At 34.3% G+C, this 16,176-nt stretch overlaps 1 protein-coding gene across 3 annotated transcripts in view; it reads left to right on the forward strand.

Annotated features, from left to right (window-relative positions):
- Nucleotides 1-7,798: 7,798 nt before the first annotated feature.
- Nucleotides 7,799-16,176, forward strand: part of LOC115241680 (acetylcholine receptor subunit alpha-like) — a 159,389-nt gene continuing 151,011 nt past the window's right edge. For all 3 annotated transcript variants that reach the window (XM_029817554.1, XM_029817555.1, XM_029817556.1), the window contains exons 1-2: nucleotides 7,799-8,094; nucleotides 14,717-14,998. In XM_029817554.1, coding sequence (XP_029673414.1) covers nucleotides 14,792-14,998 — 207 coding nt within the window. In that variant the 5' untranslated portion in view covers nucleotides 7,799-8,094; nucleotides 14,717-14,791. The remainder of the gene's footprint in view (nucleotides 8,095-14,716; nucleotides 14,999-16,176) is intronic.

A 16,176-nucleotide genomic window follows, 5' to 3' on the forward strand; every position in this document is an offset into this window, starting at 1 on the left:
AAAATATGTAATATATAAATATACAGAGTGGCCCACCGGAAACGATACAGACATGTTTTTGGCATTTAACGTATCGTCAATGAATGCCGTTTAATCACTTCACAAATGCTCCAGAATGTGCGACAACAGAATGTTTTGAGCAAAATTTGTATTATGATATGCAAGCTGGTGGGAGATATTTTCAACATTTACTACGCTAACACCTAAGTGCTAATTAAATAAATGCTATCTTTAGAGTGCATTTACTCGGGAAATAATGATCGGAATTAAAAATTAAAATACCATTTATAAAGCTAATTTATCAGACTTTCAAATGGTATGCCTTTAGACACCTCTTGCCACTTAAAATTTTTAGGGTGAAATTAACCCCTCTTTTGGGGTTGAAGTTAGGTGAACAGAAATAGCCAATTAACATGTCCCCCTTGCAAATAAAATTGACTTGTTCGAGCGTTTTTCGAACAAATGAGGTTAAATGCTAAAAGCATGCCTGTTTCGTTTTCGGTGGGCCACCCTGTATATATATATTATTATAAAATATGTTTGGATAGTAATATTCTATGCAGATTATATGTACATTAATAGAAAATGTGGTAAATATTTAGATTAACGTACCCACCTCCAATGACTTTGACCTTGACATATGTTGTCAAGGTCACTGTCCTGAGTAACATCCAAGAAAACATAATAATTATAATAGAATAGACCTCCACGTTTTGAAAATCACAATTTTTCATATGTGTTGTATAAAGATATATCCAAGTATTGGGAGATGTAGATTTTTTATCATTTCCGCTTTTTTATTTAGAGTTCTGAGTAGTAACCCACGAAATAGAAAATAAATTTTTATAATTTTTGCTCAAACTAATATTGCAAGAGATATCGCGACTTTTTGATCATTTTTATCTATTATCATTTATAAAAACTAAATGGCACATTTTATAATATTTTATATAACACACACACATTTTGTAATATTTTAATAATATGCCGTACAGAACTCTCATCGAGATATCCACTTTTAAAAAGGCTTATCAAATCGATACTCGCAAGTATTGTTACCTCTTTTCCGCGATGCTGATTGATTATCTCGACGCTGCGCTGTGCATTACTTTATATCAATAAAAGCCTATCATAACTACTGAGCGACGCATTTGACAGTTCAAATTCAACTTTAAAGTCAAGTGAAATAAAATCTATAGAAATGATTTTGTTTAGAACAATTTTTGGATCAAACTAGAATTTGACGTCTTTTTTACCTTCTTTTGAAAATAAAGTAATTTTTTAATAATTATATCTTAGCTGATAAAACATCTACACTTATATTTCTTCTGATAAATCTAACTTTTGTTGAAGTAAAAGTGGGGTAGGGTTTTCTATTTTATCTTCATTTAGTAAGACCGTGTAACGTCTTGTAATGACTCGAACCTATTTATTGGTTGCAGATAAATGATGCTATGTATAGATTTTCTTAAAGTTTAAGCCACAATTTTTTAAGCTATAATATTACTTAAAGTAAATATAAATATTATATTATAGAGACAAAAGTGTATAAAATGTTTTCAATGACAATTAATAAGTTAGTTAAAAGAATTATGTAATCTACTTAAAATCTTATAAGTAAAATTTTACATCCAAAGATTTAGCATCATTTTTAATATACAGAATATAATATAAAGAATTATATATGTTTTTTCTACATAACAAAATGTTTCTGAAAAAAAAAGTTTTTAAATATTTTCTGTTAAATATATTCTCTATTTTAAAGAAAATATTGTATCTATAAATGCTACATTTGAAAAAGATCAGATAATTTTATGTGAGATGAGATAATGAATTGCATGAAAATATTTTAGCCGCCTTGTAAACGAAATATTTATAATTCATAAGTCTTAACGAGAGCGCCGTAAATAAACACATGAGATCGTGCAAATTGCAAAAAGCGATGTTTTTAGTAGGATCCCAGTTTCGTGTTAATTTATTTAAATTTTTATACGCCTTCGGGATAAAGGTTTGAATCTAATAGAATTTTAAACAAGTCGGATGAGTGTCAATGTATGATTTAAATACGAATAGTGTATTTGCATTAGCATTGCATTTCGATTAACTACGAATCAATTAATTACAAATAATTGTATAATAATTATAGGTTAAGTATATATTGATTGATTAGTTATACTTTAACATTAGTTATAAACTAAGTAATTAAATTTGTTTTTATTATTGTTATCATTGTATTATAATTATTATGATAAATTAATTTTTTCTTATTATAACGCGATCAAGTTAAAAATTATAATTAATTATCACTTTTTCTAATTGTATTAAATTATAGAAAATAAAATAAAGTATGTATATTAGAATTAAAAATAATAGTTAAAAAATACAGCATTTATAATAGAAAAGTTTTTTCGTATGTATTAAAGCTGCAATTGCAGATATTTGCGAATGCCTCTTACATACAAAAAAATAAAGAATATTGGCAACGAGCAAATCAACTACGTTTCGAATTCTGGCGGAAAATCCACGTGAGAATTACCTCGATGACAGGTTGGCACTGTCGTCGAATTGTTGAAATTTGCAACGGGGTCCTTGCAGGCGTCCGAACTTACTGGCGCAATTTGTTGGGTCGCCCCCACTTGGCATATGAATGCAAGCAGACTGCAGTTCTCCAGGATTGCCGAATCACACACTGCAAAGTTGTTTTTGTTTCCCTTAGCTGTTCCTCGCCGCATCCACAGAGGCTACGTGCTCATACAGGATGCATTGTACAGATCTACGGATATGCGAAGAGTTCTAGCCAGTAATATTAGCAAAATGAAGAACAATCAGAAACGTCAAGCAGTTGTTATTAAAAGCTGCTGTGAGACGAAATAACGCTTACAGCGATTCCTTTTGAAAAATTATCTTATTATTTAACAAATACTTAATACAATTCACACACACAATTTGTATGTATATTTTACTGTATATATTTTTTGTACGTATTTTCCAAATAAAATTTTGAATATTACAATTATAAATATATATTATATATCTAACAATATGCATTATTTCATATTTAATGAAAACATTAATTAATGTTTGCATTATGTGAAATGCTTGGACGGAAAAAGCTGCGGATTGACATATCACTAATAAATCTTTAACTATATTATTTTTTTATTAAATATTACTATTTAATCAAGACAGAACGGGGAGATAGCTTTTTAGCTAAAATAGAAAGGTTTCCAAACTCGTCGGCTGAATATTAATGACCTATAATAGTTTTCAAACGAATTTAATTAAACGTTCTCTTGATTTCGCGCTAAAGGCAAAATAAATTTAATTAAACCGATGATTATTGACTATTTAATTGTCTCCTTTTTTAAAATTTAATTTATCTTGCAATAAAATATAAGCACCGGAATCGATATTTATTGGAAGAATATTTTCGATTCCTTAGAAAAACGTGATCTCGAGAGCGGAATTAATTAAAAATTCCGATGTGCGAGGATCAAGGACGAGAGAAGTTGAGTGTCGCTGATCAGCATCACAATGGTGGAAGAAATATGTTTGCGCTATACTGTAAAATATTTGTAGGGATACATATTGATGGAGATATTTTCATCTTTATCGAAGTTTGAAGACGCGCAGACACCTGAATCAACACACCAAATACAGTGCACTTTTCCGCGGAAGCAGCTCGTATTTTGTAAAGCCGCTGTTGATTCTGACAGATTTTCGTCCGAATGAGTCTGTCAAACAAAGCTCGAAACTTTCGGAGAAGATTCTATTTCGGCATCGCAAAACAAAGCCAACTTTCTTCGCTACAATAATAATAAGGCAATCTACCACCCTCGCGCATTTCAGTCGTAATTATGAAATTTACAAGGATAATTGTTTAAAGTTCTAATTAATGAGAATAAATATTAAGGAATAAATTAATATTCAACATGCGTATACTGAGAAAGCTGTATTAATTGTATTATTGCGACAGCAGCGTAAATTTTTAATTGATCTGTGTGACAAATTACTACTGATACTTTATTAATTCATTAATCTCTCTCCCTCTCTCTTAAATCTTTTTTTCATAAAATAATTGATAAACCTTTTTGTCGTTCCTTCAAGAAGAGGCTCAGCAGTATATCACGGATTATGATCTCGGTACTTCCGTAATAAAAGGGATATTCGTCTCCGTGGTCTCGGAGAGAGCCGGATCACAGTTTGGAAATTCTATAGCGATAACTCGATTTAAACTGAGAGTCAACTCCTGCCGTTGAAACATCGTGAACTGCGTCGGACTTGAAATTAATAGTAACTTCTGTGCTCGCGAGCGTATCTGCTTTGACTACATATACGAAGCAAAATCTCGGCGGTAATACAAAGGTAATTTCCATCCAGGACACTTTGACTCCAATCAAGTTTCTGCGCCGAGAGCGAGCTAGCTTTAAATTTCCCCATCTCAGATATCTAACTTTTACCAGGTCACTGAGCGTTTCTTGAAAAGTATTCGATCGTTATTTCATCTTGCATGTCCTTTATATTTACGTGCAAAATTTTGCAGTTTTCTTTCCTACTAATGGACGATTGACACTATACATCTCCGTATCAAATTTAATAATTAGTTATATTAATAACTTTTAGTTTGTTATGTTTTTAATTACAATCATCAAAAACTTTTTACTTTTCCAAAAAAATCTAATTTTTTATTGACTATTTATATGATTTTCTTTCTATGCTGAATGCAATTTTACATTAGCATCGTGTCACAAAGAAGCAATTATGAGATTATCTGACATGTTTCCACCTCTTCAATCTAAAATTACATTTTATTTAAGTCACACATAGAATTATCAAAATTGCAGGTAAATTTCAATTTTGCATCATATTTACATACATAAAGAAAGACGTCCGCGTACGTCCATAAGCTGCCTCGGATGCAAGATCGATGGCCCAATCGCGTATTTTTCCGGCTTGTATTTCCCCGGATTCTAATTCCGGTAACGCCGCCTGACATTTTTCACCTCGATGTTCTCGACTCAATCACATACATATACATATATACATACACACATACATACATGTGAATACCTGCCACGTACATGTTGGACAGCAGTAAATCGGTCGGGCGAGCTCACGGTTTGAGACCGAAATCGCGAGGCGTAGGTAGGATAACGCCGATGATGGTGATCCAAGGAGATTATTGGAATTTTGCCAAGTCCCCTTCAATATGGAGCCCCAATGTCAACCACCCACCTCCATCTTTTCACGTTTATCCGATCGTTCGACACACGATGTATAACTCACACAATGGGCAAAGGAAAAATATGTCAGCCTGGTAAAAAGCACAGGTGATAGGAATACCCGCCTTTGTCGTTGAAGGGCTTTCGTGTCCTCCGCGATGGAATTAAGTTTACATCCCGTATGAAGGAATGTGAACAGAATCTTTTGGGATAAAGCGGGACATCACTTTGACAATGTGTGTAACACGATGACAATTAAATTTCAGAATATGATATTTCAGATAGAATTTATTCCTTAAAATGAGACTCATTCTGTTCTTTGTCGTCTTTGAGTTGTTTTTCTTCTGTAGAAAAATATTGTAATGCATGCTATACGCTACAAGCGAAAATAATATTCCTTTGACGAACGGTATCTTCGGTGTTTTGAGAAACGTCTCGTCGCTACCGACCCTTAAAACGCCTATAAAGATTAACGACGAGAGAACTAAGAGAAGAAAGAGATCTCAATCTGCTTTGGGAACGAAGCAGCACAGATTGATCTGACAATTTCTGGGGCACGTCCATTCGAAGTGGCCGCCCTATAACGATCCGTCGCATGGATTAAGAGAGGAATTTAATTCTTGACAAACAACCCGCCAAACTTCCCCGAGTCCCTTTTTCCTACGTTCCCGGCGCCGGCGTCTTTCCACCCATCTCAAACTTTTTTCTTATACGCCGGGAGGAAGATTGGCATTCAAAGTCCAAAATGATAAATGAGCTACTCCGAATCGAAACGAACCACTTTATTACGCCTGTTTTACACGGTCCAGAATATCTTGTTGTTAGATTCCCGGAGTTTAGAACCGAGCTCGTCTCTCTGTCTCTTTGCTTCTCTTTCCTTCTATCGTAACCTTAATTTATCAATACGTCCGCGCGCTATCGAAAGCCGGATATTTCGTACCGGTGGTTTAAAGGGATCGCGGTACGATGGTTAATGTGCCGCATACAATGCCACCGATCCATTGTTTTAGCTAAGGAACATCCATTGCCTCGCTCCCGGTGCTTTTCACGGAGCTAGCTTAGTCTATGCCATAAAATGGAGAGTCTAGGTTCATGAGCGACTTTAAATTAAATTCACGTGAGGGCTGCTCCGTACATACCCTATCTACTAGCCGTATTCCCGATATCATTGTAATACCAACCGTTTATTCAAGAAAAGTTACATTTCCACGAAAAATACACACACACGAGAACCGTGTAACAAATTTTGATTAAATAAAATAAAATTGATAAGATTTTAATAAATATTCGAAGGCAAAATTTCCACATTTAAAATAAAAGATTTATATATTACATTACAATATATTTTATGTATAAGATGTTCAGAGAGAGAGAGAGGAACTATATTGCATATTTTTCAAATTTTATTCTACATTATCTTCTCGCAGCTAAAAGTTTTCCGATAATCGTTATTTAATCGTTATATAACATTCAGAAAACACAAAGTTTTGGTTGAAATATTAATTATGTAAAATATCTATCATGTCATGAATTTCACGAAGAATATTGATATAACACAAGAAATGTTCTCTTATTGGAGAAATAGATTAGGACAATTAATGATCTCTATGTAACACTCGCATTTATTCTTATTTTCGACGTTTGTCAACATCGCCGTAAATTAGCCAATTTTTCAACGAGATAATTCGAGCAGTAATAATATGAATAATTATTTCGCGTTATATTTATAATAGGATTTACTATTCAGAGAGATTTTACTGTGATCTCAAAAAATGAAGCAATTAATTTTAGAAGACAATTATTTGATCTTATTAACGACTCACGAACGCTGAACAATTCAAATAAAATTTTCCCTTATGTTTCAGAGACAGAGAAACAAAAAAACTAGATTTTAATGTGTGATGAATAAAATTTTAAATATATAATATTTATAGGAGGCAATATAATATTTCTTCTATAATACTCTTTTAAAATAAAATCATTTAAATAATATTTTTATATCTCTTTAAGAGTCAAGGTAAAACTTAGATTTCTTTAATTTTAAATGATTTCGTGTGTGCACACATATATAAAGCAATTTCTTAATATCTTTATATATGATATATATCATCTAACAGTATCCTAGCTATGGTCGATCTGAAATTATTCTCGGGATGATTTAAGAGACGGATTATCGATCCGTCTCTTGAAGCAGATTTTGGCGGCGTACGACGAGCATGCGCAGCAGCACGATCGATTTCTCAATCGATAACTCTCAGGTGCGTTCAACTTCTTTCGATTCCCGCCATATTCCTTGCGCGGCTTTTTCCAACTGGTGTCTTTGCGGTTACTGTATCGGTGATTCGTACGCGCGCAAGATCGGTCCTGATTCTTGCAGAATCCACCCCGCCCGGCGCGCGGACCACTTTTCCCCAGATGCGCCTCTCTCTCTCTCTCTCTCTCTCCCTCTCACGCGGGCTCTTCTCGCCGCGACCGGTGGCGCGCACCCGGTGGCGCCATCGAACGAGCGAGATATCCCGGCGCGTCGCACCCCGTTGCGACAACTACCTCGACGGTGCCCGCCTTCAGTCGTGGGTGCAGTGCGTGCGAGTGTGCAGCGGTCCCGAGAGCTGCTGCGAGAGACCGGCGTGGCTTGAAGTGCGCGCAAAGTTAGGGCCAGTGTTAACCCCGTCGTCGACGTCGACGTCGCGGGCATCGCTCGGGATTCCGCTCACGATCCTCGGGATCATCGGGCAGGGGTTTGTTCCAGGCGCCTCTGGAACGCTGCGCGGTTTCCGGTTGGCGTGATGCACATCTCTTCGAGGGATCTGCCGCGGATCTCCTCGCGTTCGCCACGCATTTGAGAAGAAACGGACGACGCGAATTTACGGAGGTTTGTATATACGGTTTGTGTTGTTCTCGCGATAATCTCTTTGCGTAATCGTAATACATGCAAATTTGGCATCAACCATAAAAATAATAAAAAGTAAATGTTTTCAGAATTGGTTGGGCAAATCTAGGTTTTTTGAATTTTAATGTAATTCCATAAAACCAACTGTACATAATATACTATATAATGTGTGTTATAATACTTGTCGTAATAATTGCAAAAAAATAAAACTTTTAAATGTTAATTTTTAACATGCGCTAATATGCATATATATTTTTGGCGCGTGAATTGAAATTTCCGTAATGGCGAAGGACGATTATTCCTTGAACGTGTTTCAAGAATGTTGTGAGATAAAATTAAATACTAATCGTGCAAAAACGTAATAATCGTAGAAAACCAGAGTTTCCAAATAGAGATTAGTACTCGGATCCGGGCGAATAACGCTTCAAACGCGCGTAAGATATAATCGCAAGTAATTAGAGCAAAGTTGCGAGAATGGTTCGCGCTTGCTTTCGGCAGCTGCCGCGCTAATCTCAATTCGCATAAACTTTAATCGCGGAAAGCAAGAGCGTGCAAGGTAATAGCGAGGAAGAGATTCGCCAACGATTCGCGATTTGACGCGGGACGTTTCCACGGGGGCGACGGCGACGCGTCGCGAGGTTGTCTCTAATCGCGAGGTGCGGTCGATTATCGAATGCATTTCGATGCACGAACACACGATGTGACGCGCGTCGTGTTCTTTTTACGATTTTTACTATTATTCCGCATCTCTCGCAACGACGGATTCAATATCCTGCGCCGTGCAAAATCCTTTCCATTGTGTCCGCGCGCCCTGAAACTTTCGCCCGGTATTCCAATTGGAATTGCGCCGCGATTTTTATCCAAGTTTAATAAACGCTCCAATTCTGAATATCATTCACAAAGAATTTTCAATATCCCTACGGAATTCTTTCGACTGTGCCATCACTTCGTATCGAAGATGAATAATTTAGTTTATAAAATTCTTTTGTCTCTTTTATTACTACAACAATATAGTTGTATTGTTTATTTGAAAATAAAGTAATAATTCATAATAATTATTTTAATAAATATGTGTTGTGTTTTTTAACTTTATTACATAATTTATAATAATTGTTTTAAATAGATTTGTAATGACATTTATAAATTCTCATCAGCGCAGTCATTTTTTATAGATACTCTTCCGGAAGGAGAAAGGTATCATTTATTATCTCGATTCGCAAATATACTTCGTGTTTAATGGTAATTGGAACAACGGATTATCAAAAGTCCCGAGAGCTTTGACGAGTAGATTCACGTTCGACAGATTCTCGTTTAAATATTCATCGTCGGAGCAAAGTACATTCTGGGTCTTTTCAATTATGCGTCCCAATCGAATGCCCCAATACGCGATATCGTGAAATCCTTTTCGGTCGAAAGAGCTAATGGATTGTCAAGAATAGAAACTTCACGTGACTTTGCGATCATTGCCTCGGTCGTCCGATGCGGACACACAATCGAATGTTTTCAATTCTATTTTCCGCGGACCGTGTTTCGTTCTCTCTGCCAAAACTGAAATAGTTTCGGAGATAGACGTTGTCGAAAACAACGTGCCATTTCCACACGATAACCTTTTAATCCGCGATCCACACATCGTGCGGAATACATATCGCTGTCGACCACCGACGTCGTATCATAATTATTGAATGTTAAGGGGAAAAACAGCGCGCCTGTGCACGTGAGAGATCGATAGTTATTATTGCTAACAAGGCAGCATAATTTAAATGTTCTATAAACTCTCTAATCTTAATAATAATTTAAAATTTTGATCAGACTAATTATTATATGTATTAAAACTAATACATAAAGGCACTAAACGCACGCATCGATCGTTCCATCATGTTGTTTTAATTTCGATTTTAATTTGCTTGGTATAGAATCGTTAATCTTACAGTATCCTGATATGGATTGCCAACCGAGTTCATTGTCTCCATTTCCATCGAATTCGCCCGCGCACTAGAAACGATCCTTATTCGGAGGCACTCGAGCGATCACAAAGAGCGCTATAAAGTAATTTAGTTTTCCAATAGAAAAATAGAAAGGAAGCAGTGTAAAACGAGGACGAAGCAGATTTTAAACTATGCTGAGCCGTGGAGATGTTTTAAATCTTTTTGGATTGTACAAATCTTTTTTACGAATGTCTTGTATTTAAAAATTTTGCCTTTTATGTGTATTTATTGCAAATAAATACATATATTATACTTATTTTTGCGACATATTTGCTACATATTTATATAATTCATATATTTGCAATTTCTTAATTTGGATTATAAATAAGGCATATAAAACGTCCAAATGCAATAGAGTCACAGAGAAAAGTTAAAAAAATTAATGTAGAGTATGGATAAAACAAAACTTGTGACACTGTGTTTGACGACACTCGATATTAATATTTATTTTTCGGATATATAATATTTCAAGTATATAAAGCATCGCTCGATATATATATTTTTTTATTTTTTTATTTATCTCTGTCTCAAAGATCCTTGAGTGACTTGCTTAAAAAATTTCCAGGTGTTAAGCGGTTTACTAAGCCCGTACTTACCACTGAGCCCATGCAAGGTAGAATCCTCTCTGATAATTATGAAACAATAAGTTAAAAAAATATTTTCATATATACAGCGGCGACAATGACAAAATGCCTCATTTTGAATCTACATTTAATGATTCTGGATGCAAAATATTAGCTGCGTTTAATCTTCATTTTCTCTTGTTTTCTACAAGAATTAATACATTCGCGAATACACATATTAATATATTATCTTAATCAAATATATTCTTATTTCAGAAATAGAAAATGTAAAAATCAGAATTGTACAAATATTGAAAGCAATGCTAAAGTTATACCATAAAAACAATTGGAGTTATTAAATTGAAATTGTTGATTTCAATGTGTGTTAAATAGTACCGAATTTAATATTGAATATATGTTCTTGGTACTTATGCCAACTTTGTCTGGGTCTAAGATAGATTTCAGGTTGATGATAACATCGTGAGATCGGCTCTCCTCGGTCTGCTAATCCGAAATAATATACCGTTGACCCAGTTAACGGGGCGCAACAGCAATTAGATATTCGCGCGGCGGCAGACGAAGTGGGACCAGGGCGCTGATCGATCCTTCCTCGTCGCCGGGGATATGTAGATACTCGCGTAAATTCCCGCCGTTCATATTCGCATCATCGTGATACATCAGCCGCGTACATCGAAATCGAGGTAAATTATACGAAATCATTCACTTGAGGGGGAGAGAAATCTGCCTGATTACAGCGTGACTCGAAACCTCGATATAATGATTCGATAATGTAATCTCATATTTATCGATGTTATAGGTAAAGTATAATACTATTTAACAGTTTGGAAAAGTGATAAACAGACTTTGGGGATTCGTGAGTAACTTTCTTTTTTCTTTTTCTAATTACACTTTTTTAATATATTTTCTTTTCCATTTGGAAATAATCCACGTATGTTTCGTGTAACATATATTAGTTATCAAATGTCTTTAAAGATATATATTTTTTTCATATCTTTCTATATATATTATATAATAATTTTATTATCGTATTAAGATACACTTGGCATCAATGAAACTGTTTATTCGAATTGAATTATATGCTCATATATATATTTCATTAAAAATAAATTAAAAAGATCTTCATAGTTTAAATAAGCTATATTTGGATCACCTATTGTAAAATATTAATTATACAGAAATGACATCTCGACTCAAAAGTTGCTTTCTTCAAATAGAAAAAGTTTCGCAGAAAGTACAAAAGCTTTTAAAGTATTGTTTCATTAGTGGTTCTACTTCTCGACTAAAACAGCTTTGTTGCATAGTAGGATCAGGTAGACGCATTTAAACTCGTACACATTTTTCTATCTCAGAATATATTAAAGTTTTGAAATATCATTGCGATGTAAAAAAATAAAAAAAAAATAATAATAATTTAAATTTCTCTTGCTTTCCTTTTTTCACTGGTTTTCGTATAATAATAAATTAATAATCACGAATATGTTCTCATCTGAATTGTCATCCGTAACAAATGTATTATTCATTATATTCGGATTATATTTTGCGGTAATGCAAGAAGCACATGCAAATTACTATGTTAAACAAATTATTGATTTATATATTGCACGTTAATATATTAAATTATATTATATTCGTGTATTATAATCGGAGACCTTTTAGAATTTGTTTCGAATTTAAAAAAATACGTAAGCTTAAAGTTTATCGTATTAAAAACATGTTATTGAAGAGACGTCAACAGTGATTGATCTGGAAATGATACTAAAATTAATATCTCGCGATATTTAATAGGTGAAAAAAAAAGCTTGAACTTGTATCGCTTATATCGTAGTTACATTTTCCGCAATGCGGAAATCTCAGGCATTCTCGAGTCTGCTTGACCGAAGCATCAATGCCCAAATATCAATTTCCCATTTGCGTGAATATCGACGATATAACGCTGCTATCAGTACCCGGATTCACGAAGGGCGAGGCAAAATCCTCGCGGATAATCCTAATGGTCGAAACGATGCAACGTTTTATCCGCTAATCCCACACTGGACGTCTACGACGATCGAATCAGATTGATGTCGTATACAATTTGGGATTTATATCTAGTCATGAAGGGGATTTTTATATTTGATCGCGAGTGAGAGGGAGGGGAAGCTTGGAGGGATGTGTGTGCGTTTAAAATAGGATTTTTAAACAAGTCAACAAAAATTGAATCAACTGAAATAAAAAATGATTTGAGATTTTCTTATTTATATATATGTATTTGTACATTTTGATTATATAAATAATAGAGATATTATTAAGTTAAACAATATCTCTTATATTTTCTCTTTTATTAGTAAAACCTGAGATTCTTAACATATTGCAATCTTTCCTTACTTCAATGCATTTGACATTATTTTAAAGTCTATAAAATATTATTATTTATATTAAATTATTATATACTTTTATATAATTATTATATATTATTTTAAATATTTATAGGAAAATAAATAAATAAAGGAAAATAATTTGCTTCAGTCAAAATATTACGATTGAAGGCGCGTGAAATATCAAGACAAAGTTTTTTTCAAATTTTTAAAACTTTCAAACGTAGACAGTTACACAATTCAGTATATATTGTGTATCATTAAAATGGAAAATCCAATCATACCCTTCAGCAATACCGTGTATTTACTACACGATATGGTCGTAAAACGCTAAAAGTCGTGATGTGCTGCTGGGTTCGCCGTAATTGTCGCAATTTTCTCTTGTGTAACGTTCTCCTCGTTTATGTAGTAACGAAAAAAGGGAATAAAAAGCCATTTTGTACGTATATAAAATTGATCGGCTAACTTGCTTAATCATAGCATTCGCGGTGGTAATTGTTGCGATGTAGATCGCGTAATAACGCGATTGGACCATTCTATTGGTTTGACTCCGTTAAATTCTGGTTGGAATGCCACTGCGCAAACACCTCGCGATTTGCGAAACATGCGATCAATCCGTTCCGTGACGGGGTACGATTTGCGGCCGCGAATTAGCGGCTTAATGCGCGTCGAAAATCAACGCCCAGACTATGCCAAGTGTCGGCTTGCCGTTAATCGGCCCGATTCCACGTGAGCACTTTAACATCGTTACGTATCACGAGATCGTTTGCCCTCATTTGTTTCCGATTTACTATTCGTATCGCAATAGTTTACGTTCAGAATTATGATTACGATAACATTTCCGTTTACATATCACATATATAAACTTTATTGTAATATTCATCACGAGAAAGATAAAGAGAGGCTCACAGAAAAACATTTTGCAGCTTTTGTTTAAAAGAAAAATAAGAAAATCAAAGATTCAAACAAATTCAAAATTTTCAGAAATAGCAGAGAACGTATGATTTTTATACCGGGCGATATTATTTTTGTATTCAACACGGCGAAATTTTTTGTGTGAGGGAGAGAAGCGGAGAAGAGAGAGAACTCGTGAACTCGTTACTTGTATCCATAAATCCGCCTGCGGACCAAGTTGTATCGTTCCCAGTCCATGGTGTGCTATATGGCGGGAATTGCACGTACCGTAACGAAGTGTAGTCTGGCAAGGTAGTAATACAGCAACCCAACATAGAGTTTCGTTCGCGCGTGTTAGTATACATGGCATACTAGAATTTATGCATTCTCTTCTGGCTAATTTCGGGGCGATTGCGTAGATATGTTTCAGCAAAAATTTGAGGAAAGGTCATCTTTTCTCAATTTTTTAATTAAATCTCGAGTGAAAATTTTCCTAAATAATTGTTATCTCTCTTTTTTTTTTAATTGAAATTCAATACAGGAATTAATTAGCAATCTAATTAAAAATACGAATCTAGGAATTTCATTACGAACGTTAATTAATCTATAAGATTAAAAGTTAATAATAGAATTGTATAAATTAATTAAACTGCATTTTATCTTAACACGAAACTCGGACATTAAATAATAAAGTAAATAAGAGAGGTTCCCAAGCGGTATTCCTTTGCGGGAATTGCGAGGAAGAGAAACAGCTACTAATTTCCATCTTCTCATTACTTATTGTTAGATACGTGGTTCGTGCGGCCAAGAGAAGGCACAAAGGGGCCAGGCGCGTCTTTTATAGTGGAGGATTCGGAGGATCATGATGTCCCCCATAATCGGGGAAACGCTACGCGTATGGTTCCTCTCGGCGCTGGTTGTTCACGGAGCTGTCGCCGGGAATCCGGACGCGAAGCGCCTTTACGACGATCTGCTATCCAATTATAACAAGCTCGTACGCCCTGTGGTGAACACTTCGGATGTGCTGCGCGTGTGCATCAAGCTTAAGCTCTCGCAACTCATCGATGTGGTAAGTGAATAAAATTTATTTGGAAAATTTTCAAAAATTCCGCAGAATTGCTCGGTCGTTTTTATGTTGATTTACTCTGTGAGAGAAGATAATCCGATATTTGATTAATATATTTAAATAAATTACCAATGAGATATTATATAAATTCAATATTGCAATGCTATCTATATATATCCTAAATGATTATAGAGAGAGTTGAGACGGTAATTTGCAGCTATCTATCGCCAATCAAAATCTTTCTATGGTTTGAAACGAGTCATCCACGATATATTGCTATAATGATATTTCAAAGGATTTTCATTAATATTAATATTAACGCGTAAAATATTTCGTATAAGAGTTGGCTGTAAATAATAATATAATCTGAGAAAAAAGATAATTCTTTATAAAAAACTGATTGTGAATCATAATTTTGAACGTTTTTCTATAAATTTTTTTTTCTCAAGAATTCCACTCTTTCATTTATTTTTGCCATATATGGCGTAACTTATTTTTTTCAATTATTTAATTTTCGCCAAGTTCGGTATAACTTATTTTTTTGATCGTAAATGAAGAAATCTATCTGTAAAATTTTCTTCCTTCCACTTATCGAGAATCACCGAATATCAGTTATCTGTTCCTAAGGGGGTACTTGTAGAAAATGTTTTCAAACTTTGCTAATATTACAAACTCTCTAAGACGATGATTAAACTTGCGTAAGTATAATATTAAAGGGCGCGTTATGGATATTATAAAATCAATAGCTTGTAAAGTCTACGGGCATTCTAATATGGCCAATTTGCGATTTAGGTTAAGATTGTAGTAAGATTTCCTCCGAAAATTACCGTAGAAATTGTCGCAAAGGAAAATGGCACGAAACTTAAGTAATTGGAATAATTACTTGGTCAAACTTTGACGGAATTTTAGTCAGTGTTGCCAGATTGTGCTTATTAAAGTTAGATTATGAAAGCATAAAAAAATTTTACTAGAAATATATTGGCTCCTTTTTATTTATCAGACGTAATATTTCCTCGAAAAGGTTCTTAAAAGCGCCATTTAATTCTATTAGAAGCGATACTATCATGTGATAATAATTAATTTGTAGTATTAATGAATCTACAGAGATATTTGTGATATTCAGGACTTTCTGCAGGCAGACGGAATATAACACTTGATGGCTTAAGGGATTATAACAAAGC

Source organism: Formica exsecta, unplaced genomic scaffold, assembly GCF_003651465.1.
Source record: "Formica exsecta isolate Colony F162 unplaced genomic scaffold, ASM365146v1 scaffold502, whole genome shotgun sequence".
Classification (NCBI taxonomy): Eukaryota; Metazoa; Arthropoda; class Insecta; order Hymenoptera; family Formicidae; genus Formica; species Formica exsecta.